Here is a 25698-nt window from a genome sequence, read left to right on the forward strand (position 1 = left end):
AAGCCCTAATAAACAACTAGCATTGCCTGCTTGCCACTGGTAAGTGCCTGAAAATTTAGAGTTCAAAACTGTATTGAAGAATGCCATGTTGTCTATTATCTCTACTTTGTATGGGATGGCCATGACTCATGAGGCATGATTATATGAGGAAACTGGCAAGACAATAAAAGAGAACAGCAATCTAGATCATGTGAAGTTATAGATATACATGTGATTTAAGGCAAACTTGTCAGAGCTAAAGGAGATTAAAAAACAATGGGAAAAAAGTTAGCAGTTCTACCTGAGAAAGTTGCACTACCCAATTTGCAATGGGGATTTTGCTCCAAAAGACTATAAAACTGAATGGGTGAAAGAAGGGAGCAAAGACAAGCTTCAATGCAATTCATTTATCAAATATTGTTGAAATATTCAATATCTTGGCTTATAAGTTCTGTTCTATTGGGCATTTCATATATCATGATCTCTAACAGCTCATAATTGTCTGTGCACCAGTTTAAAACTTGAGGAACAGATGATGCATATAAATTCTGGGTCTTATGCAAGAGATATTGTATGTTGTATTTGTTCAGTTATTTGGTTACAGATTTCTGTTGGATTTTATGTTTTACAAGGGGTTCAAACTCAATTCATTCATAGATTTTTAACTTTTGTTGGGACACAAATTTAAGCAGTATTAATTGAAAGTACAAAGCATCTTCAAGAAACTATTCTATTTTCTATTTTTGGTGTGGTTAATATCTCATGATATTAGTGTGTAGCTGTGGCACATATGGCAAGGATTTGTACTTGCCATGATATATGGCAAGGATTTGTACTATAAAGTATAAACATCATATGAACACACTGGAAACAGCTAAATGCCTACTAGATCTGATTTAAAAAACATTTCCCAGCAAATGGTTGAAACTAAAAGCCAAGACCACAAAGTTTCTCTGACCTCTCTGAACTCTTGAGTCTATGCTAGCAATCCAATGTCATGATACCTGCATTCCTGTTGCCAAAAATTACATGACCATCATGATGCAATTTGTTTTGATGGACCATTTTCTCTGCAAAAAAAAATTCATTGGTCAATCTAGGAATTATTCTGTGTCAAACAATAATTTTTAGGTCATCATTTTGTACCTAAGAATAAATATACAAGTGAAATATACTTAATTTATTGGACAAGAACAAGGTTTTGAACTTCATCTATTTGATCAAGGTTTTTGAGTTGAATTCTTCCCATGCATTAACAAACTGATCCTTCACAACAAAGTTCTGCACACAGAACCCAGAATAAATCTCCAAGTCCCCATCAGTTGCATAACAAAAAACACTTTTGCTGCTGAAAACTGATTGTTGTTCTGGGTTCATTGCATGAAGCTTTTACATACTGATAATAAGATATAAAAGAGAAAAATGAAACTTAAATGAGTAACAAATAAGAATGTTTATGAACTTGCTAAAAGTGCTGGCATAAAATCTCAAAGATACTTTTAAAAATTCTCATCTTTGAAGTATTTTACTACAGTGGTCACATGATGAGTAAGATGACATGCACGTTCCAAAAGCCTACAAAAATACAGGGCAACCAAATAAATGAAGCTTTAAATATATAAATCAATTTGATATTTGCAAGCACTAATTATGGTTTTGGCAGAATCCGATCTCATTCCAGGAATAAAGCGGTCTGGAAAAGCAGCATCCTTCGATTCGAGCAAAAATGTGAATATCTTCTTTTTCAAAGAAAGGTAATAGCACCAGATTCAATGCCACCGAACTATTGGGTCCTAATATCTGGCAAATATTGATCAATCCAAAATTACCAGTGGTCAATTGTTTAACAACAAGGAGACAAGAGAAATGCTTTTCAAGAATAGTTTGGAGTATATATTTAAAAGAAGTAATAAAAAAAGCAATCTTATTTCTGCAAATGAAAAATACTTTCAGTTGGAAATTCTGCAATGATGTTCAGGATGGATATAGAAATATGTCATTGCAAATAAGATTCTAAAACAACTATTCTTGATGTGAATTATTAGATCGTTTGACATTATAGAAATGACATTTTTTTCATTAAAAACATAATTAAACATTGACCAAAATAAAATAGTTTAATATTCATCATTATCAGTCATTGTCATCATCATCATCATCCAAGCCTTTTCCAATCAACAGAGCTTAGTTGCTTTACCATATTATGATTATATTCTTTATGTACTGGTGTTCTGCAAATTTGATGCCACTAGATAGATTTCATGTAAAACCCATCCTCATTGTTATCTTTTTATCAAATATCATTAACTGGATCCACACAGCTTAAAAATAAACATCTAAAGAAGATGTCCTCAGCCTTTAGCCCTTTACATATGAAGATTTATCTACCTTTTGCTTATTGCCTTTAAAGTAGTAATCAAGCATCCTATACCTACCTTTTGCTTATTGCCAAAATCTCAAAATTCAAACACAGAAGAAAAACTTCCTAATAGTCAGCATTAATGAGAATTATCAAGCAACAGTATCAAACTATCCTTTATTCTTCTTTTAGTGTATATGACTACATATGTTGAAGATCCAAAGAGACTAGCACTTCTCACAAATGGCCCCCATGGCCAACTCACATACCAAAAGATACATGAGAAAGATTAATTCTTATGTAGGAAAACTGTTACATGATCAATATTTGAAGAAAGAATAGCAAAAGAAGGGAATCAAACAACTTCTTGTTGTCTTCCAACCGTGGATGCTGCTGAATGCTTTTAGTCTAATCTCCTTCGTGCGAACACATACAAATCTATGAAAAATTTAGCATGAACAAACACTACCAAGCCTCCGATATGCTTCAAAAACACTTATCAACTAACATTTTATAGGCTCACTCACTACAGAAATATGAGAAGCCATTGATAGTAGCATAGCGACTAGATTCAATCTAAAGGGGAGGTGGACATAAAGCATCAGACGAGCAAAGGCATAGTCAGACATGAACCAGACAGCTTCAATAGGCCATGAATAGGCTGCAACTGCTAGCAATAAATTGTTGTGGCCTCAGAAGGTTCAGAATGAAATCTAATGATCGTAATAATTAAGTGGTGTAGGAATTTGTCTCTGTGTATTAACTCATGAAAAACTTTTGATGGGTAGACACAGTTGAACTTCCAATATGATTCAAGAACACCTATCAGCGAAAATTTTAGACTTACTACAGAAAGATGAGAATTCATAACAGTAATTATGCTTCTGATGATAGTAGTGTAGCTTCTAGATTCAATCCAAAGGAGTGGTAGCCATAAAGCACATAAATGAGCAAAGGACATACCCAGGCATAGACCAGACAGCTTCAATAGGCTAAGAATAGGCTGCAACTACCAGCACCAGAAGGTTCAAAATGAAATCAAACAATCATATTGATTAAGTGGTGAGTGGTGGTCTCTGTGTACTAACTTTCATAGAACAATGCATCATGGCCATGAGTACATTTTACAGAATTGATTGAATGCCAAGTGGTAATCAGTTCAATTGTTGTTGAACTTGACATATTAATTGCAATGTGCATTTAATATCATGCTGACAGAGGATAGAAAAATTTGTAGCTGAACACCCACCAGATCAAAAATTGTTTGGAGCTCATCAGACCTTAGAACATAAGAGAATCATGTTAAATTATAAGAAAGGTGCAACACTAGGAATATGAACCTCACCATTTTTGACAAAGATGCATTCAAACAAAGTCATATCTCCTATGGATTCGATGAAACAATTTAATGTGATAGCTTTGCCACATTCTCTGCTAAATATTCTATTTGTACACTGTATGGTAAAAATTCTTGTAGAAACTGAGTCAACATTTACTAAACCAGATGCTCCCTTGCAACCACCTCCCTTTCGTTGTATTCGGGAAGATGCTTTATGAAATCTCCTTTTTAAGTCCATCAAATCCTCCTTATCAAGGAAGGGTCATGAGCGATAGTTGGTGTAGACTAAGCAAGTAGCATATGAGACCATCTTATAATGCCATCTCAAATTATTTTTCTTTTATAGAAAATTTAATGCAGCAGAAAAAAAAAGGATGTTGCCCAAGAAAATACTCTCTTTTTGGGATTTTCCCGGATGATACCCCTTTTTATAATTCTCAAATGGTCACCCCCTATTTTAAAAAATCCCAAAAATACCTCCCAAAAGCTGTCATGTATTTTTCCTCCGAAATCCAAAAAGTTTTCCCGCCAACTATTCACAGTGTTTTGTGGATTGGTTTTTATCCACAAAAACACTGTATAGTGCTTTAAAAACATTGTATAGTGTTTTGTTTTAAAAACACTATACAATGTTAAAGTTTTCCCATCAACTGTTCACAGTGTTTTGTGGATTGGTATTTATCCATAAAAATACTGTATAGTGTTTTGTTTTAAAAACAATATACAGTGTTTTTGAAACATTATACAATGTTTTGTCGATAAAAACTAACCCACAAAACACTGTAAACCGTTGGTGGAAATTTTTTTTGGATTTGGACGGAAAAAATGATAGCTTTTTGAGGGGCTTTTTTGGAACATTAGAAATAGGGGGTGACTGTTTGAAAATTATGAAAAGGGGGATACCATCAGGGAAAAACCCCAAAAGAGGGTATTTTCCCAGGCAATTGTCCAAAAATATAATGATAGAATTTACCAACTGTATATACGAACAATTTCACCAACAATTCCAAGAGATGTCAGTCTGGGCCTTACACAAAGATGAAATAGTAAAATGCAACTAAGGATGTCTTGCCAGCACCAACCCAAGAGAAGACACTGGAGCACAGGCAGTTACCAAATTGTCCTTAGCTACATTTATCTCTCATCTTCCCATACAAGACTTAACAAAGGCACTGGTGACGTTTATAAAATTATCTCACAGCTGGGAAACTGACTTAAGAAACTGACTTAAGGTGATTTCAATAATAGCACACATCTATGTGCAAATTGCAAGTCATCCTCAATGTCAAAAGCAAGGCATGAATTTGTCAAGTCATTTGCATTTCTAAAAGTGCATATGCCTAAACTAATTTATTGTTATACTTGTTTAGAGTGAAAATGGAGATGGCAGACATCACCTGTGTCTGGTTACATAAAATTTATATAGACCATAGAGCAAATAATTAAAAGTACTACAGGATTATTGAACAGAGTACCACTGGCTATCAACTTTTGAATTGCTGTCAAATTTTAATCACCATCTCATATAACCTTACTAGAGAAAATGATTGTATTTTTACAGTAGCTATAACCACACTATGTTTTCTCGTTAGCTGAGAGACTAGCAGAACAAGATCACAGTACAGGAACCAACAATCATTTAGCTGTAAGTGACAAAACAAGAGTAAGAGATAATAAAGGAAAGAAAGGAGGAGTTGCATCTTAGTCATTAAAAACGTAGAGATTCGTATTGATGTAAGAATGAACATCTTTATCCTATTCTGGTCTTTGTTGTTTTATATTAATTGCTTAGTTCTCCAAATATGATACAGTCTGTTTGTACAAATAAGAGTAAAATATTCATAGTTTACCACCAATATGTGAATTCTTGAACACATATCAAACTTATTGATTGCTTCATAAAATCAGACTGAAAGTCCTACTTGATATTTGATAATGTACTTCAAGGCACTAATCAACAATAAAGGGAACTTAAAATTACGGAAGTACAAACCAAAGAATTGGTCCCATGTTTACAAACTTCTTGTTAATAAACAGTACAAGAAAAGATCATGATGACAGATGATCAAACAGGTTCAGAGAAAATGGTTAGGAAAATTCCTGAAGGTTAATGTTATTGTGTCACATGGCATAGATATGCTGATCATAGATAAATTAAAAGGTGAAATGTACAGCATGATATGAGGACAATTAGACAGGAAGTAACAACTAGAAGTTCTTCTCTGAATACATTGTTCATGTATAAGTTCTGAAATTGATTTATGATTCTTGTACTAGCAGGTGGTAATCCACTATTTATATCAAAAAGAAAAACATAACTTCTTCTAAATAAACACAGAGCTTTTCAAAAGTAACTGAGAACTTGGGTTATTGTCTGCTGATCTGTTGGAAAGCCGGATCATGTCATTTACACCAAGCTTAACTAAAGCTTCTAAATACATGATAACAAAGGGTAGGCTCTTGCATTTCCCCTTTTCTAATGTAAATCATAAAAAAAAAAAGTATGCATCCATGCATAAATACTCTGTCATGCATCACTAGTGATCATTATCATATTCACAAAAGTGAGAACAGAGTGAGATCTGCATGTGCTCATGTCAGAGCTTTTCATTTGTTAGGTCATCAGTGCCCGGCAGAAAGACAAATTTTCCACTCCAGAAATCTAGTTGGATATAGAAATGACAAAGTCTAAACTAGAGAAAAAGGGCTACCAGTTTATAATGGCGTTAATTCAATGGTTTTGATCGAATTTTCTAACTATAAGTTGCTTTTCCAATTATAAACAGGCCAATATAATGCAGAAGATAGATATGCCATCATAAGAATTCTTAACATTCTTCAAAGAATAACTCAATTATAGTTTCCAATGTTGTGCATAACATGGCACTTTCATATATAATTATCAGAATATCTCTGTTGAATTAGCACTTTTAACTCTACGAAAGATATCAAACAACAAGAAAGTTTGCCAAAATTACAGAGATTACCTAAAGAACAGATTCCTCGAATTAATGGATCTAGAAGTAAGGGACTCAATCCACATGTTAATCTCTGAAAGCGTGGGAATGCAGATTACGGCTCCAAACACGCGTTGCCAATCAGAAAGGAAGAATCGAGCCAAATAATGGTTACCTCAGCAGCAGATATGAGCGTAGTGCAGTTAAGATGCATCAAATTACTTCTTCCGGACGTTAAGCCGCCGAGAATGACCTGCGATCCAATGGCAATCGACGACCAAAAGCTATCTAAATTTCGAAGGTGAAAAGAGAAATCTCGCATATCCTTAAACCAAAACCGAAGGAACGTGGGGGGTACATAGTCGGCGACTCGAACCCTGATAGAGCCATCGTCATTTCTTCCCACGGCGATCGTCTTCGAGGGATCGAGTGGGAAAGATGAGGCTCTATATATATACATATACATATACATATATATACACACACACATCTGATATATATATATATATATATATATATATATATATATATATATATATATATATATATATATATATATATATATATATATATATATATATGTTGGCGCGCATCTGATGCGGGATGGCTTGATTTCCGCACGATAATTAAAGTGATGATGCACCCCCCTCCACAAAGTAGCAGATTGCAATGTAATTGCGCTGATTACATTCTCAGAAATAGTGACTCAACATAAAAGATCAAAATATAGAAATGGAATATGTCTGTTGATACATCAGTGTATTTTCACATAAATGATAGGTATCATAAAAATTAAAGCTCACGTAACCTATAAACTAATCATGTTAAGCTTAAAAACCCTAAAAATAAATTAAAATAGAAATGCTAATATAATCACAATGTATATTATATTTGTCCAGGCAAGCTGGATAAACTTTACGGTATTACGCTCATAAAATGAATTATGTTATGCTTGATTAAGAATCAATGTCAAAATGAAATACTTAGTTCTTCTACAAACGTAATACCATAAAATTTATCCAACTCGACTTTAACTATTAAAATAAAATATGATATAAATGGCATCATATGAGATAATGCCGCTACTACTAATCCTATATCAATACAGCTCATCTCAAGCCTTCATGAACCTTTAGGTCCAATTTGATGAGAGACAAACTGATTTGATTCGTCTAGATTGACAGTTCAGTGAATCTATCAAGGATTCAGGAGAGTTTTGGACATCTGAGTAAATTAATGCAATAAATTCTGAAAATTGATATCCTTGCAGGTAAAAACCGATAAAGTGAAGCTTTTCTAAATAAATCGTTCAAACAAAATGTAAGACACAGAGGGAGCCGAAGCTATTAAATATAACACCCAACTCCAATTTACTCCAATAATCACTGAACAATTCTGCACATAAAGGGAGTCACTGTTCTCCATTCAAATAACATGGGTAACACCCAAGTCATCTTACTTACGAAAGTATCCAATCTTACTAAATTGGAATATGAAAAGCTACATAATCCAACTCAATGTATCAGCCACATAATCCTTGAACTAGTACATCATAATATTTTCAAATGATGAGAAAGCTAACAGCCAACCAGCAAATTCTGGAGATTGGCACATAGCAGTTTCACTTGGATCCATCATGCTGGTATGACATCGATTCTGAGGTGACTTGCATCTCATGATAGTCCTTCAAGGCGAAGTGTGCATTTTGCTGACTGACATCTTGTGAAGGAATCAGGTGGTGGAACTGCCATCAAAACGTTCATTGTTTCGGACATCCCCATTACACTCATAGTGCTGCTCTGCAGGAGAAAGATCATCAGAGTGTGCCTATGGTAGGTGAAGCGGCCCTCTCTAACATTGACTACAGGAGAAAAGATCATCAGAGTGCCTATGGTAGGTTAAAACAGTAGGTGCATGAAAAGCGCTCTTGATATGAATCCAATAACACATATAAAAAAAAGGAAATTACTTATAAATCTAAACAAGAGAGATGATCCAAGCACCTTCATTTATTTTTGCCACTGAAAGCACGCATGAACTAACAAAATAACTAGTTGATGAGGAACAAGCAATTGAACTTCTTTCGGGCACATCACATGGTCATCACTAGAAAGGTTCCTCTCTCTCATGACCACCTGAGAAATTCAGGAGACTCGTAGTCAGGGTCGCTGATATCTGACACATCCACGAAAGCAGTCATCTAAGGCCATAACCAGCATTGCTTCTGCCAAACAGATTCACATAAATGATTGACAGAGTCAAATTAAAAGTAAGTATACAAAACTGGGCACCTGCAAGTATTGTTTAGTCTAAAAATTTCCAAAATGTGATGGTTAGCTTCTGCAGGTTCTTCTATTTCAAGTATAATTTATTGATTTTACACAATAAAATTCAGCTTTTAAGTAAAGTGGCATACCTCCATTGATCTTAATCCCCAAGAAGAACATCGAAGTCAGAAATTTGGCAGCCATATTCATCTAGGCCCCTAGACATGTACACTATCTAGGGACCATATTATGCAATGACTGAAGGGAAAAATCTCTACATGTAACAACCTGAAAGAAGCCTAAGTTAACTATATCAGGTTGCACCAGAAATGGAAAAAAGAAAAGTAATAAAGATTAGACAAGTAATAAAAGAACATAGGAAATGCCTTTTCGGAAACTAATTCTCTGTGACAAGGAATAACATAACCTGTCGATTTTTATGTATCGTGAATTAAGGTACAATGCTTACAAAATTAAACATCTTCCCTGCCCCAGCACATGCAAAAAGAAAAAGAAAATTGAAGTACCACAAAAAATGATGAACCAGAATAAATAGGTTCCTCAACCAAATTTCTCAAATCTTCTTGAAAGTTTGGTTTGTCCCTGTTCTTGTGCAATTTGTCGAGAAAGCTTACCATGGTTATCTTATACAAAACTTCTCTTCTTTTTAACATTTTGTTCTGTCCCAATTCATAAAACTTCTAAAGTAATTCTGCTTGAGCACAACACTGCATCACTCACGCTGTTAACAGATCAAGGGTTGCTTGAGAAAGGAGTCCAAGTATTAAGCATCATATATTCTATAAGACAAGATACTGAAGCAACAGTTGCAATAGATTGTTGACTATGCAATCCACCGTTATTGAGCAAGTATCATTTCAATTGAGCAAGCATCATTTCAATAGCTTCAATTAATCACACTAGATTCTCATGGTCAGTGAATAATGTGATTGCCAAATATTAAATCTTGCCACCCTCCCTCTACATTTCAATCTTGTCTCATGGAGCCTTGGGATATTATCTCTTAATCGCATGAGCTTGCTTGGTATAAAAAATGTGCTAGATTTGCCTTCACACTGCTCAACCTTTAGGTCTCATTGCAGGAATCCTTCCTTCCGGAGTTGCATTAACAAGGAAAATTAGAAGAGCTAAGTAGTTGTTGATCCAGATAATTACTAGGTCTTAGGACCATTAAAGTTCTTCAACAAATGAATCTAAACTAGCTTCCCCAATTCAAAAGAATCAATCAACAAGTAATCATACTGGAAAGTCCTCGAATGCGACACAAGGATAACTAATCCGCCACCCGACCACAACGCGAGATCGGCAAACAAAGGCAACAGAATAAAGATTCCAATTTTATTAACCTAAAACGAAATGGACGTGAAGGCACTCAGGGATCGGGCACAGACCTGGGAGGTGAGGCGGGTCAGTGGTCGCCTTCGCCGGCGTTAGCATGTGGGCCAGCGCTCCTCAGGCAGGGCAACGAGGTAGGAGAAAGCCACGGCGCCGAAGCATTTCATACCCTTGATCCCGTTGTAGAATGCCCCTAGCGTTATTCGAGATCACCACAAACCCTGAACCTAACCCTAGGTTTTGGCTTCCAAAACAGAGAAAGATCAAAGAGGATGGAGGAGAGAGACTAGAGGGCGGAACGCGGGAACGAAGTCTTATACCGCATGACTACGGTGCGGAAATGCCAACAGCCATCGGATGAAAATTGGACGATCCTAAGCGCTCGTTAGTGTCGTCACAATGGTGACTCGCGAGGCATCACAAGGGAGGGACTTCGAATCCTTTCGATAGGAACACCCCCTTTAATGTTTCGTGCACTCTCACCTGTTCTCTCTTCAATGGGCCCCAAATTAGCCGGACAACTGGAGCATAAGCAGTGAAAAGAGAGTGGTGTATATCAACTGCCCTTGTTATAGAGGTCTAACAGCGCGATTGGAGATAGCGGAGGAAGAATGGGGAAGGCCCGAAAGTGGCGGGTGGTGCGACGATTCGCGATTACGACTCCGTAAGAGATCGCCTTTCTCTCTCTCAATCCTTGTTTCGAGAGACGCAAGGTGGGATTAGGGGCAGGAAGGATTCGAAGTAAGGACAAGGTGGATGGGGACATGGCGGAAGGCCTACGGAGCCCTCAAGGATTCCACCAAGGTCGGGCTCGCCAAGGTCAACAGCGAATTCAAGGTCTGAGCCCTTTATTTGAATCTAAATTCTGTCTCTTCGTATGTGAATTGTTCTTGGAATTCGTCTTAGGAATTGTTGGAATTGAAGGTTGATAGATGTTGTATCCCTCTGACGTGTTTGTTTTATTGCTTCCTTGATTAGGATTTGGACATTGCAATTGTGAAGGCAACAAACCATGAAGAATGCCCACCGAAGGAGCGGCACGTGCGGAGTGAGTGAACTTGATTATGGTCCTCCATTTGTTGGTGTGCAATTGCTCTGCATTCCAATTAATTTCATATATTTATTTGGAAATTCGGTTCATTATACATAAACCTGTGTTGATTAGCAGAAGAGTCTGATGAACCTGGAGCATGATATTCAAATTTTTGTAACATTTGAATTCTTTGCACTCTCATGCTCTTGGTCGTATTATTTTTCTGTTTGTTGAATTGGCCATTTTGTTTGGATGTTTAAATTGTGCACACATTTTTATTTTGATACTTTTTTTGTTTCAGCAATATTTGCTGCTACGTCTGTGGTGAGGCCACGAGCAGATGTAGCTTACTGCATATATGCACTTGGCAGAAGATTGTCCAAGACACATAATTGGATGGTATGTCCAAATACTTTGTCTAATGTCATTATGAACATAATCTGTTTTAACAGCTTGTTTGCGATCCTTGGGTATCATTCTACTTGCAGTAGTTTTTAACATTCTATTGGATGCAAGAAAGTATTGTGCAATGGTACAATACTAACCTTTTCCAGTTCCAGATACTCTGTTGCTTTTCTTTCTGAACAGTAGGCATTTCTGTTGGGTACATTATATATTTATCTCTTGTTTACTTTAGATATCGCTTATGGTAATTATTAAAGAATGCAACAAAGCTGTCATTAGCTATGTGGCTTAAGAACTGTTTGCCCTCAGTTGTTTTACACAACCAGGCCCCTTAGACCAATCAAGGTTTCAAGCATTCAAGTTTACATTAGCTCAGTTTTTGAACAGAACTAGAATGCATATTTCAATTCTAATTGTCCACATACTGAATCTGGATTGATAGTGTATAAAAACAGTGATATTTTACACCGAGAATCTTCTGGTACTTATATTTTATCTTCCGTTATGATAAATAAATGTGGATGAAATTTTACAGGTTGCCTTGAAAACCCTTATAGTTATTCACAGGACATTGAGAGAGGGCGATCCCACATTCCGAGAGGAGCTATTGATTTATTCTCGTCGAGGAAATGTTCTACATATATCCAACTTTAAGGATGATTCTGGTCCTCTAGGTTTATTTCTTTCTTCGTTCTTTTGGAATGCTGATTCTACATACTATTGTGTTGACTGAAAGGAAAATTTCAGTCTATTCATAATGGTTAGATTTTTCTTCATGTAGCTTGGGATTGTTCCGCATGGGTACGAACATATGCACTCTACTTAGAGGAGCGGCTTTCTTGTTTTAGGATCTTAAAATATGATATTGAAGCAGAACGTTTGATGAAATCTCCACAGGAGTCTGCCAAAGTAGGCTTCACTCTTCTCATTGTTACACATATTCTTCAGCTTTTAGTTGGATCACAACATTATCCTCTTCTTTCCCTGTGCAAATTTCCAGGGACATAGTCGAACCAGAACACTATGTTGTCCTGATCTGTTAGAACAGTTGCTCGCTTTGCAACAGCTACTGTTCCGCCTTATAGGATGCCGGGTAAAATAAAAACAGCAGTCATCCTTCTTATTTGTCTACAATGCTTACTTTATCTGGTTTAAATGTTGTAGCCTGAAGGAGCAGCATGTGGAAACTTCCTTATTCAATATGCATTAGCCCTGGTATGCTTAATTTTTTCGTGGTTGCATTTGAACATGAGTTTGAAAGTTTCTTTTTCCTGAGATTCCCTATAATTTTATCTGTAAAATTCTTATGGTAGGTATTATATGTCTTGGTCTGCTCTAGTGCTGCTCTGTGGTTATCTGTTCACAAATTACTAAGAATTATTATGTAGAAGGATACCCTGATCTCTTGATTCAAAAAATGCTTGAAATATCATTCTAAATAATTTCATGATTATGAAAAAAAATGAAGAAGTTGATCATCGGCTTGTTATAGGAATCATGACAATCTAATCTAGTTTTCTTTTCTTTTCTTGTTATTATTTTCTATTGTATTTTTCACCTTTCTGAGTATGAGAACATGATGGACTTGAATTTAGCACTATATCTAGAATATCCAGGAAACCATTTGACATCCATATTGGTGTATAAACAATACCATAAGCATCTTAATGCTATTATGCCCATTAAGAAGAAATCAAGTCATCAGTTCCTAATCCTCGAGACGAAAAACCTTATTTTCCCAGATATCAGGAGCAAATTAATATACATTTCTATCTAGACCATGTTTGTGAAGTCAATATTTTATCATGACACCAGAACAAAAGCTTTCTTACAATGCATTAATATGGGGTGGCATGTCCTTCACCTTTTTGGTGCATATGATAGGAACTTTGATTCTTTAAGTTATCAGTAAAGGATAGCCTTCTCATGGTGTGGGCCTATTGACCTTGGTCATAGTCCCTATTCCCTACCTCATCCATGGTTTGAAGGCTCTTGGTTACCTTTGATAACGTGCTAGCTTTGCTTTGTACCTCCTTAACCAGGTTACATTCTATTTGATCTCACTAAGTATTAGTGGTCGAATTTATATTTTTTATCATTGCAAAATTTGTTATTTTAGAGTTTTTTTCAAAGTAGTTATTGCCGTATTGTGCCATGAAAAAATAATTAACAAAACCTGATTAATTTAAATAGGGCAAGCTTCTTGTAGAATAAACAAAGTTTCCCAATTAAAATCATGAAGCTGATAGATTTTCCTGTTTTATTATATAGGTTTTGAAAGAGAGTTTTAAAATATATTGTGCAATCAATGATGGGATCATCAATCTTGTGGATATGGTACTTTGGCTTTTATGATAATTTTTTTGATCTCTTTATCAAAAGGAGATTCTGGTTCTATATTAGTCAATCTTATTGCATTTTATGCAGTTCTTTGATATGTCAAAATATGATGCCGTCAAGGCGCTTGATATCTACAAGAGAGCTGGACAGCAGGTATAAGATCTCATGTTTTTTACCATGGCCAACTAATTCTAAATATAAAATTGCATAATTATCTTTTTCAATTGGCATTGATTTTCTGAAGTTTTGTCTGTTCATCCCTGGCAGGCAGAATCTCTTTCTGAGTTCTATGAATTCGGCAAATGTTTGGAGCTTGCAAGGACCTTTCAGTTCCCAACTCTGAGACAGGTTTTCACGTCGATTGTTGTTGGGTTTAGACTGATACGAATACTTTTTCTTTTACCAGTTAAACCAATCAAACTGAATTAGGTAGTTTCAAACATTTCATTTCAGTCATCAAATATTGTCAAAATTAATAGTTAATTAGAATCTAAAATGTTAGATCCTATCTCACCTATCAGCTTAAGATTTAGGATGAATTGTCAGAGTTAAAAATTGAACATGCTATCAGAACTGGAAGTCCTAGATATACTCTGTTCTCAGTGACGTTCCTACTAATGATTTTTTTTTTGGGATCCATATTTTTAGCCACCTCCTTCGTTCCTTACAACAATGGAAGAATATGTCAGAGAAGCACCTGGAGTTGGCTCTGTTTCAAGCAAGAAGCTGGTGAGTGTAATTAAGTTTGCGGGTGCAAAATTTTAAATTGTACATATATTGCTAACAGCTAAGTCCTGTTTAACTAGTAGCTTTTTCTTGCAATTAACTAGTAAGAAAAGAAGCCAGTAGATTTTTTTTTCCTTGTTTGAAGTTTATTCACAATGTGAGACTAAATCAATTGAAATGGAGCTCTTGTGCACCGTTCAGACCAGTGATTTGTGTGGATGTGCTTTAAGACGCTACATGAATTGTGACATGTAATTGTTTTCCAACATGTTTACGGCTTGTAAATGTCAATCTCCCATATAGTAACTTTAGAGTATGTTGTTAAAGCACTTCAAATGAATGTTTTCTGTGTCTAACATGTTTAAACCAGGAATATGAAGATAGGAAAGTATTAACTTACCAACAAGAAGAAGCCGCACCTGCAGAGGACGAAAATCCAGATGAAGAAGATGAGAAACAGCCACCGGAAGAGGAACAACCACCAGAAGAGCAACCGCCACCGGAACCTGAACCTGAACCTATAACTGAAGAAGAAGCTCAGCCTGCTACTACCGGAGACTTGCTGGTAATTTGTGTATACCCTTTTGTACGATTATTTCATGACGAGGCTGTAGCATATGAAACATATCCAGTGTCAATATGAAGGGCTTGGATGAAATAAATCCCGTTGCTGCCGAACTTGAGCAAAGCAATGCCTTGGCCCTTGCCATCATTTCTCCAGGTAATCTAGTTTTCATTTTATGCATTTCAGATTAAATCTCCAATAAATCTTGCGTAAATGATAATATCTCTCTCTGTCTATGCTTCTCTCTATTTTAGTGTAGAACTATTGCTGCAAACCTTTGCAAGCAACTATACTTCTTGAATTTACAGGGGATGATACAAAGCCTTCATCAACTCATGACTTGTTTGGAACCGATTCTTCCGGATGGGAGTTAGCACTGGTCACTACTGCGAGCAGCAACACCAGCCAGTTGGTTGAAAGCAAACTGGTACGTTTGTTATGTGGATACATTGGCACTTGAATTGACCATTGAACTTAAAAGGTTAGAGCAGTTGCAATAAATTGTTCTCTTGCAGTCTGCCTTTCCAAGTCTTACTAAGAAGCAAGACTGAAAGCAAATAAGCTACCTCTTTGAGAGTTCCAACTTCTTGCATCTTTGGGTCTTATGCATCTACAAGATCATCGAAATTTACATTGCTTTCTTCAAAGGAAAAACTCCAAATCTATTTAGCTGTTACTGTAAGAGAACTTTTTAGTATAACTTTTTCCTGTAAATTGGAATTTGTTTGATGAATATTTATTACACGCATATATGTCACAACCACAAATGTTTTAGTTCATTGTTAGTGGTTTGACATCATAACCAATTTTTCATTTCAGACCCTCCAACCATTCATGCTCCTTCTCTTAAACATTCAAAAGCTTCCTAGAAAACCATTGAATTAGAGCTTCTTCCTATCTGCTGCATTTGGTGGTAGAGACAACAACCAAGCATTCATTTTGCTGTGCAGGCTGGCGGATTCGACAGGCTCTTGCTAGAAAGTCTCTACGAAGATTCAACTAGGAGCCAACAAATTGCTGGTGCTTACAGCAGCGGCGGTCTGGACGCCAATCCTTCCGATTACAATGATCCCTTCGCCGTGTCGAACAGCATTGCGCCGCCACCAAGCGTGCAGATGGCTTTGATGGCACAGCAGCAACAACAGCAGCAGCAGCAGTATTACTACTATCAACAGCAGCCGCTACAGCAGGAGCAGTATTATCAGCAGCAGGATACGAGTATGATGGTGCCTAATCAACCTCAGCAAGCTCAGCAGCAGATGGCCTCTGCCAACCCCTTCGGCGACCCATTTGCCGGCTTTCCACAGGGTGCAACCACACAAAGCAATCAGCATCTGCTCTAATAAGAATGCGTTGTATTGTTCTTCCAGAATGGTGGAATGGTGGGGTGATCATTCTTGGACTTGAGCTCCATTAAATGAGACTGTAACCAAGTCTTTTTCTACTAAACTATGGAAGCAAACATGAGTTAGACCAAAATGACCGGTGTGTTCTTCCATAGCAGGAAACAGGGACAAGGTTTCATTGCGCAGTGTTGAAACGCCTGTATACTTGGTATGTCAGATTGTATCCTATCTTGTATCAGAGGAGATGATTGACTTGATTACAGCTTATTGATGAATATTCTTTTCTTCATTATTACATGAATTAGTTTGAATGCTCTTCCTAGAAATAAAGAGATCATTGCATTTGACTTTCTCCATTACGCTTTATTGATATATATTTCTTCTTCATCATTATTATTATTCCTATTTGATTAATGCTAAATTTGTAGAAGGTTCTTATTAGAACTATTCTAATCTTAGCATCATATAACAAATTTTATATGACATTTTTAAGAGTTAATTACATATTACCCCGTGTAGTTAGCTACTTTTAGTATTCCGATCCTTACACTTTAAAAAATTATATTAGTACCCTTATAGTTATGAAAGTGAATTATCTTGATCTATCTATTCTAGCGTCATCCATTTTACTAACAAAAATATAAACATAAAAGGTAGTTTTGTATTTCAATTGGTGATGACGAATGGTGTTAGTGGTGACAAACGACGATACCACTGGAAGCCACAAGTGACTATTGTGGATGAGAAGAATGGTGATAAGAGGTGAGGGCCATCGACGTAATTGGATCCTCACATTTTGTTACCATTCTCCTTATCCACAATAGCCTCCTGCGACCTCCAACGACATTATCGTTCGTCACCACCAATGTCATCCATCACTATCGACCTGAACATTAAAATTATCTTTTTTTTTTTTTTATATTTTCGTTGATAAATGAATTTTTTTATAATTATAATGATGTTAATATAACTTTTAAAAATATAGAGATATGGATATTAAAAGTAATTAACTACAAGAATAATCCTTAATCAGTCTAATTTTTAATTCTTGGTAACACCAATGGATATTCTTATGATAAATCGGATTTGGCTCGATCAGTTGTTGTTTGGTTCACATTTGTTTGATCTAATCCTAGTCTTAATATCAAGAAGGCGTTTAATTGCATCTGATCCAAATTTATTCGGATCCTGATATCTAAAACGAAGAATTCGCTAACCGGATACTACCCCGCTCGCCTTCACCGTCCTCCATCTATATATTTTGCATCCCCCTCCGACCTCTATCGACGCTTCCCGTTCTTGTTCGGTCCTCTCGCTCGGTTCGTTTTTTATGGCTCGAGTCCTTTCTGCCCCAACCCTAATCAGGGCCTCTCCGGCTGCCGAGAGGGCGGAGCTCGAGCCGGAGGGCTTCTCGGAGATCAAGGTACTGGTGATTCGCCGCCTCGAGGATGCCATCGTAGTTCGTTGAGAGGCCCCCGATTGGTTGCCCTTCATCCCCGGCTCCTCCTACTTGGTCCCGCCCCACAGTCGCTCCTGTGGCGTCGCAGAGCTCGTCAGCAAGCTCGCGAAGCCGATGACAGAGGAGGAGATTGTATCGTTTACCATTATTCGTGGATGATCCTCGGTCTATTTTATGAAAGGTAAGGGAAGAAAACTCGATCCCTTTTGGTTATAATTTTGAGTTTGTTTAGGTGACGCAAGATGATTAATCAATATATATATACACACCAAATGCACGAGATCTTCCAAAGTTCTTGACAACGAGAGCAGTGCCGCGTGATTCTCGATCTTTTTTTTTAAATATTTTTTTATCTGACTATATTTCAGGAGTATAATTTTTTTTGGTATTCTTAGAGAAGCTAATCGTTGTGTTAATTTTTTTTAAATTATTAGTTTAGGAGGGCTTGTCTTCTGAGGAGCAAAGCCTTCTGCGCATTAAACGGATAATTTAAGTTTTTCCTTTTAAAAGAAAAGAAGTGCTTGTGTCGCATTTAAATTCGCAGCAACATGATTTGACGAGCCATGCCAACCATGGCAAATCGGTTGCGCTGCATGCACATATCGTCCACTCACCACGTGAGTACCATGTCTTTCTTATTTAGTTCCGCAGGAGTAACAGACCGCTCGACCACTCCCTCGCCCACGACCGTTAAAAAAGCATCAGTCCTCTGTTCCCAGTGTTGGAGGAACCCGACGCCATCACTCGAATAATCCCCATCAGGCCCGACATCGTCTACCCTGGGGGTCGGAACCCTCAAGTACGTCTCGATCAATATACCTCCTTCCGTTCTGCGGACTGGGATATATTTTTCGTGCTTGGTTCCTTTTGATTTAGGCATCGGTTCTTAGTTTTCCTCGGTCGAATGTGGTTTTCCCCCCCGAAAGCATCTGTTTGCAGCTTGCTGAAGATAGTTTAATTCTTCGGCACTTGATCGAGTATGTGACCATCTCTTTTATTGCTTGGTTCAGATGGCGTTTTGAATAATAGCTGATTCTTGATTTTATCAGTCAACTGAATAATATTAAAAAAAAATGGTGTCTACAAGATAAATCTTCCTCTGTTTAACCAAGAAAGCAACATGTGGCATTTGCACTCTCAAGTCACTATGTCATCGATGGCCGCAAACCACTGAATCTCAGACATTGTCACGACACAGCTGACGTAGATCATACTTGTCTGCTATGTTGGTTGTGGACAATATCCCAGTTGAAGTAGTGCCAAATCAACCACCTCATATGATCTGTACGAGTAGGTTGCCGTTGAGGCCAAATCATTACAGGGACTTCACATTTTAATTCCTAAATCATATTATGTTTTGACTTGAGTGTCAGAGGAAGATTCTCTCAGGAACACTCTCAGCTCTCTCTCTATTTTGCAAGATTCGATTTAGTTCACATTTTCTGCCGTGAAACATCTCGGCTTGGTCAAATCCAATTGAGTCAACAAAGAACTTTGTTAAGCAGAGTTGTACTTCGGTTTGAATCACTTTGTTGCACCATAACATGGCTTTGTATGCTGTTTTTCTTGGCACAAAATGGCCAAGCCAGCCCTCATGATCCTAGCTAGGATGGTGACCAAAATTGTCTTCATTAATTAGGGACCTCCATAGTTTTATCATTCATTATTATCTTTCACGTAATGCTTATTATTCTTTTGACTTTTTTGAATCAATGGCTCAATGCTCTTTGAAATAGATAGCTTTTTTCCATCAACAAAAACAACTAGGAATTCTCATTGAATTCTTGCTTATCGAACCCTTTAGGTGAGATATTGCAACAATTTAAACATGGTGTAGGGAACAAACTGGCAAATAAAATCCTCTGGCTGTTTTAACAGAGAGCTCCAAAACTTCATAGAAAAGTGAACTTAAACATGACATTAAGGAAATTTTTGGCTAAGGGGGTTATGTGGTGGTCCAATGGTCGGGTCGATATAGTATGGGAGGTGATTTGGTTACAGTTCATAAAAGAAAATTGATTGGTTGACCACTACTTTCAGAAGATTAAGCTAGTAGGATAGGACTCAGCATCATATATAAGCTTTATATACCCACTCATCCACAGGCTAGTTGAAGGATTAATAAGTTTGGCGTGTGGATTCAAATGCAAGATAACCATTTGGTACTTGTTATCTCTGAATGTGAGCTGCCAATAAAAAAAAAACAAGCTAATTGGTAACTAAATTGTACTTGAATTGATAAGTCATTATTTTTTTTCATCATTCATTAAACACCTAGGTTTCCCCCCTTCTTTGCTTCTTATGATTGCTTTCAAATTCAATGCATGTATTTGTCTCCTATCCATATGTATTGACATGTCGAAAGAAAATATCTAGTAGTACCATATAGGTTGGTTTAGAATCATTTGGTATCTGTCTTCCTTCCTTCGCTGCAAGATATTTAGTCTAGAGCTTCCTGTCATCTTGTAACTTTAAGGGAACCTCCTTTGTTTGAGCTTTGTTCATCGACTCTCCCACACAAAGCCTTTCTGCCCACTTGTTGGTTCTTTCTGAACACAGCTTCAGGTATGCCATAAAGTCCCAAAATTACCGGACTGAACTGTTCTCTAATAAAATGTCTTTAGTAGCTTGAGGTTCTATAAATTGTGTTACCTGTTTGTTTGAAGTGAAAGCCCCACAGAGTAGTATCTTGTCTTTCTTGATCCAAGGGTGTGCCTGCATCGGTCTTGATTATAGATGTTTTTTTGTAACTTCTTTTTCAATTTTCCAAGAGGCAAATATTCTAGAGTTAAATTATTCTAATGAAAAGTAGGAAGACCAGTTATCCTCTGTGGCTATATGTATATTTTGCAGGTGGTGCCCAAATATTTAATCTTCTCACAAAAATAGGAGAAGTTTTATATGCTCTTCAAACAACAAAATGTAAACAGATTTTGACACAGAATTTGTTGGCAAGTCTTTGATACTTACGTGCAGAAAAAACATTTCTTGCATTAACATTTGTTTCCTAAACTAACTTATGGTCTGCTTCTATACAAAGGTTTTGTGAAGCTACTTCATGGAAAGTTCTTGTATTGTCTTTTTATGTTGTTTGAATCCATTGTCTTGAAGAACTGAGTTACTTAAAGATTCCTTTATTCTTAGTTTTAAAAATCTCACTAGTTTCAAATGAGGAAAAGTAGTATCTGAACATAATCCTTAATACATGAGTTTGGAAATTTATTTATGTTCGTTATTGTACTTAAAAGCTGATATGACCGGTTATCAAGGAGGCATTATGCCGCTACTAGCTTGTAGGAGGTTTAGATAAACATAACACAAATTAAATGCCTTTGCCCTTCAGGTTACAGACAACACTATGTTACAACAAACACAATTATTGAGACTTCTTCGGTTTTATTTGATTTATATGTTTGCTTCAGTGAACATCTATGATCAGATACATAGTTAATACATTACTCGTTGTTGTTTGTTTATGGTTTGTAGCTCCAAGCATGCACATTTTATAAATTGTCTTTGGTACATTGATTGACTCTCTCTCGGGCAAAGAATATCCAGAGCTTATGAATTTTCTATTAATACTTCTGGAGGTCAGGTTCTAAAGGTGGGGCTAATGATGGACGTGGACAAGAAGTGAGGCAGGAAAAAATCTTCAGAGACAAGCTTTTGTGTGAAGATTTTAGCTTGACTTGGCTCTCATCCTCAAGTTGGCAGCTGTGATGTTTCTGCTCAGTCGGATGGATAAGAACAGAAACTTATGCTTCGGATGCTGTGTGCCTCACTGGTGTACCTGTAAGCCAAAATGTTTTACTTGAAGCCTTGGATAAAGTTGATTTCTTATTTGCTTACATAATGAGTCATTTTAGTCTCTAATAGTTGCCTATAATCTGGGAAATCTAACTCTCATCAGCATGCATGTATACTATTAGGAATTTTATTAGTCTCTTTTAGTTTCTCTACGATTGTTAGTTCCACCATTCACTTCTTCGTGGCATTCCATATGTTGCAGATATAGAACTATAGCTCTTCCCCCCTTACAAGATGGCTTCAACAAGCAGGAGCACCTACTCAGCCTCAATATGTCAATATGGGACATGGCTTTCCTGGTGGCCATGATGATGGGAATAATCCTTAAACTGGCATCTACTATAAAGGTTAAATTGCTTGACATTTCCATTTAGTAGCCACCATGAATCTAATCATACTGCATGTTCATCTAATGGAAAATGGGATCTTTTCTCATGATTCAATGCAAGTGTTCAGAAAACATGTCTGAAAAGTCATGAACTATATAGGTTTATAAGACATTAGATGCAAAATGGACAATCAACAAAATATTCTGTTCAGGACAGACATGTTTGGCAATAATATTGCTGATAGTTATCACTTCAAATTGGATATGATGACTTCTCTGTACTAAAATAGAACTGGTCGGCATTGCTTGTATGCCAGAACTCAGGAGTTGAGCTGCAGAACCAGATTCAACTCACAGCAGACCATATTGCTGGATTATCGTGAAAGTGAACCGAGTGCCTGTCACTGGTTTTTTGACCCTCTCTTTTGCCAGGTTTTCATCACAATGATTATGCTGAGAGGCCAGAGCTAAGACAAGACAAGCATCTTTGAAAGGCAAGTTCTTCTTCACTAATTAATTTACTTCTTGTGAATACTTTCGCGCTCTTATCTACTTCTATCAGCAATTCCATCCTTTTGACTTTTATCTTAAGAATTATATATTACTTTGATCTCCTCTAGTTAGCAAGGATGGATTTTGTGGGTCCACCAGTACAAGTATGATATAATTCGACCACGTTATAATGTCTCATCAGAGTGATCTGCATCTACTAATACATCTGTGAGTGGGTACGCCAATATAATGGTGTTGAAATGAAAATTTTAGTCTAGTATAGGGTCTACGTGGGCTTCATTCTGTTTTCCCATGCGTGGGCACCGCATATTATAGATTGCTCCACAACATTTTGGCTTCTGATCATGATGTATATGGCGGGTCAGATAGGATGTCTGTTGTTTATTGTGAGTGAAGATTATGATATCGATAGTGTTACAGGACATGAGTTAGATGAGTTGCTACCATAGTCTCATAGTATAGTTACCAAGATCGGATTGGATTGATTGGTCCAACCAGAAATCCCTGAATCAGATCCTGATCATTCTGGTTCGTTAATTGGATCGTCCTTCTATTATTATTGATCATAATACTCTTAAAATATAGATACTCATATATTTTTTGAGAATATTTTATTTATAAAATAATGCTTTATTAATTATTGATATCCATCTGTAATGTCTATCATCCTCCCCATCGTATATCATTTTTTATTTTTTAATTAATTTCTCTTTTATTTTCTTGCTTTGGCCTTTTATATGTCTCTCGAATTGTAGCTTTTTTTTTTAATCGTCATAATCCTTTTCGCTTTCTTTACTATTATAATTTTTATTTTACCATAATGTCATGTGTTGATCTATTTTTTCTATCACCTGAAGTTGACATTTATATTTTCATCTTTCTGATATCAACTAAGATGCTCCATCGGGTTCGATGGAGTGGGGTAATAGCTATGGTGGAGGGGGACAATTGGTAGGGTAGAGGCACGATCAGGAATTGGGCAAAGGTCGATGATCGACGATGATTGAATGATCATTTCGAAAAAAAAATTGTTTTGTTGAAAATTTTTAAGTGTTATCTAAAATTAGTTTTTTTTTTTAATTATCTTTATATATATATATAATTTATATTAATACAATCAATGAAGCAATGATCCCAGGCTTGTCCGATCGGGATCTAATAATGATTGCTATGCAGGCGAACCCCCAACATAGGAAAGATCAACTGTCACTAGTTATGGGTTAGACACCACCATGAGTGCATGCATGCATGTTGTTCCCGAACCAGCATCAACCCCAACATGTACACAAAAAACAATATGATCTTACGTGTTGGAATTGACAATAAGAATCTCTTGATCTCAATCGACTTATCAAAAGTAAAACCCAACCCACCATCCCTCCCTTCCTGACAAAGTCAACAGCAGACACCAGCGTTGCGTAGCTCCTGCTCCACACAATGCCCACCTCTACATGTATGTTTATATATGCTGGTGTTGGCAAGTCAGAACCTTGGAAGTTGGAAAGAGTTAAAGAGGCTGCAGCATTTCAAGGCGAGAGAGAGAGAGAGAGAGAGAGCATTTAATTTTTGGATGCTGCAGCAGGCAAAGCTCTATGTGCCGAAGCAGGTCCATTATTGCTGCAGGCACGCAGTGTATCGTGCAGACTAAGTGGTAGGGCGACGCTTGCTAGATCTGAGAGAGCGAGAGACAGAGGGAGTCATGTCAGGTTTCAACAGTGCGGTGTCGGCCTTCCACCATGCAGTTCTTCCTTACAGCTGACACATAGAAGGGGTTTGTCTTAGCTCTGTGAAACCCTAGCTGCCACATTATTCTGTGCGTAGTACACCATGTTTGTTTTTATCTTCACCTACTGCAGTAGATACCTGCACTGTGATCCTCTTTGGGAAGAAAAGAGACGAGAGATTGGTGGGTGGTGGAGTAAGATACATAAAGAAAAAGCTTCACCGGAGACAAAAGGTGGAGTTCATCCAGGGACTTCATATGTAATTTAGCTCTTCGAGTATATCATAGTATAGGATTATATATAGAAATGGTTCCATTCTGGCTAAATCTCATCGGTTATTGTTTAGATAGGATTTAAATACGCAATTTGGATAGGGATTTAAATACAGATATTACCATTCCACTCGAGGCGATCTAATGTGCAAATCTTCTTCAGCGCAACGCACATTTAAAGAAATGAAAATATATATTCTCAATCGATTCAAGTTATTCATATTGGTTTTGGGTTACTATGTCAACCCATACGAGAGGAAGCGTTAGGTACATGGATCAACAGATCATGTCTCATCTGGCATCTACTGATTTAAGGCCTTTAGATACAACGATAGTGATAAAAGAGTAAGATTGTAGATTCAATCTATTTTGAAGAATTATAATCTCCTTTTGTAGTCGCATCTGAATCGTCCATGGATCTGTCAGGTTAAGATGTAGAGATTTAAATGGTCTTAGAGTATTGCCCATTTGAAGCTCCTACGCGACATCTCACCTACATGTTTCTGTTCCTTTTTTACCATGTCTTCCCTTGACAAGATAACTTAAGCCGTACCAAACAGTGTCAACCATAAAATTAGAACTGAGTCTTGACAAGTTGGCATATGCACCCTCCCAACTCTTCCGAGAGAGAGAGAGAGAGAGTTTGATTCTTTGACATGCAACCCAGGAACGCGACCTTCAAAGTCCAGCTACTACTCACGTTCGTCCCCCCTCAAAAACCGACAAGACAAAACATAGTTTTCTAGGGTTGCAGTCCAAGTCACAGTCTTAGTCAGAACAGTGCATTCACTGAATCCCCCCAAAGCCTTCACCAACTAAATTCACATGGAATAAGATTCCCACCCCCCCCCCTCTTCCGGTATTCTACCCTTACAGTCATGTTGCTCATGCACATGCATCTTTGAATCTGAATGATGTTTCAG

General features: G+C 36.9%; 1 protein-coding gene and 2 long non-coding RNA genes across 4 annotated transcripts; 2 read left to right on the top strand and 1 right to left on the bottom strand.

Annotated features, from left to right (window-relative positions):
• Nucleotides 1-8027: 8027 nt before the first annotated feature.
• On the bottom strand, nt 8028-10520 carry LOC108952506 (uncharacterized). Its single transcript, XR_010481580.1, has 4 exons — nt 10314-10520; nt 9051-9189; nt 8638-8858; nt 8028-8433 (listed from the first exon to the last, which is right to left on the bottom strand). It is a non-coding gene; the product is annotated as an uncharacterized LOC108952506 (long non-coding RNA).
• A 348-nt stretch (nt 10521-10868) lies between these two features.
• On the top strand, nt 10869-16961 carry LOC103984730 (putative clathrin assembly protein At5g57200). 2 transcript variants are annotated; one of them, XM_065092387.1, is made up of 15 exons: nt 10869-11094; nt 11236-11305; nt 11592-11689; nt 12231-12369; nt 12477-12604; nt 12696-12788; nt 12860-12910; nt 13967-14032; nt 14123-14188; nt 14303-14383; nt 14684-14764; nt 15132-15326; nt 15407-15482; nt 15635-15753; nt 16277-16961. In XM_065092387.1, the coding sequence occupies exons 1-15, from the start codon at nt 11014-11016 to the stop codon at nt 16667-16669; spliced, it is 1737 nt and encodes a 578-aa protein (XP_064948459.1). In that variant the 5' UTR covers nt 10869-11013; the 3' UTR covers nt 16670-16961. The 2 variants fall into 2 exon arrangements, with proteins under 2 accessions (XP_064948459.1, XP_064948460.1); XM_065092388.1 differs by lacking the exon at nt 13967-14032.
• An 873-nt stretch (nt 16962-17834) lies between these two features.
• Nucleotides 17835-23709, top strand: LOC135598027 (uncharacterized). The gene is made up of 4 exons (XR_010481474.1): nt 17835-18312; nt 21727-21923; nt 22141-22285; nt 22584-23709. It is a non-coding gene; the product is annotated as an uncharacterized LOC135598027 (long non-coding RNA).
• Nucleotides 23710-25698: the final 1989 nt, after the last annotated feature.

This window comes from Musa acuminata, chromosome BXJ2-1 (assembly GCF_036884655.1).
Source record: "Musa acuminata AAA Group cultivar baxijiao chromosome BXJ2-1, Cavendish_Baxijiao_AAA, whole genome shotgun sequence".
NCBI lineage: Eukaryota > Viridiplantae > Streptophyta > Magnoliopsida > Zingiberales > Musaceae > Musa > Musa acuminata.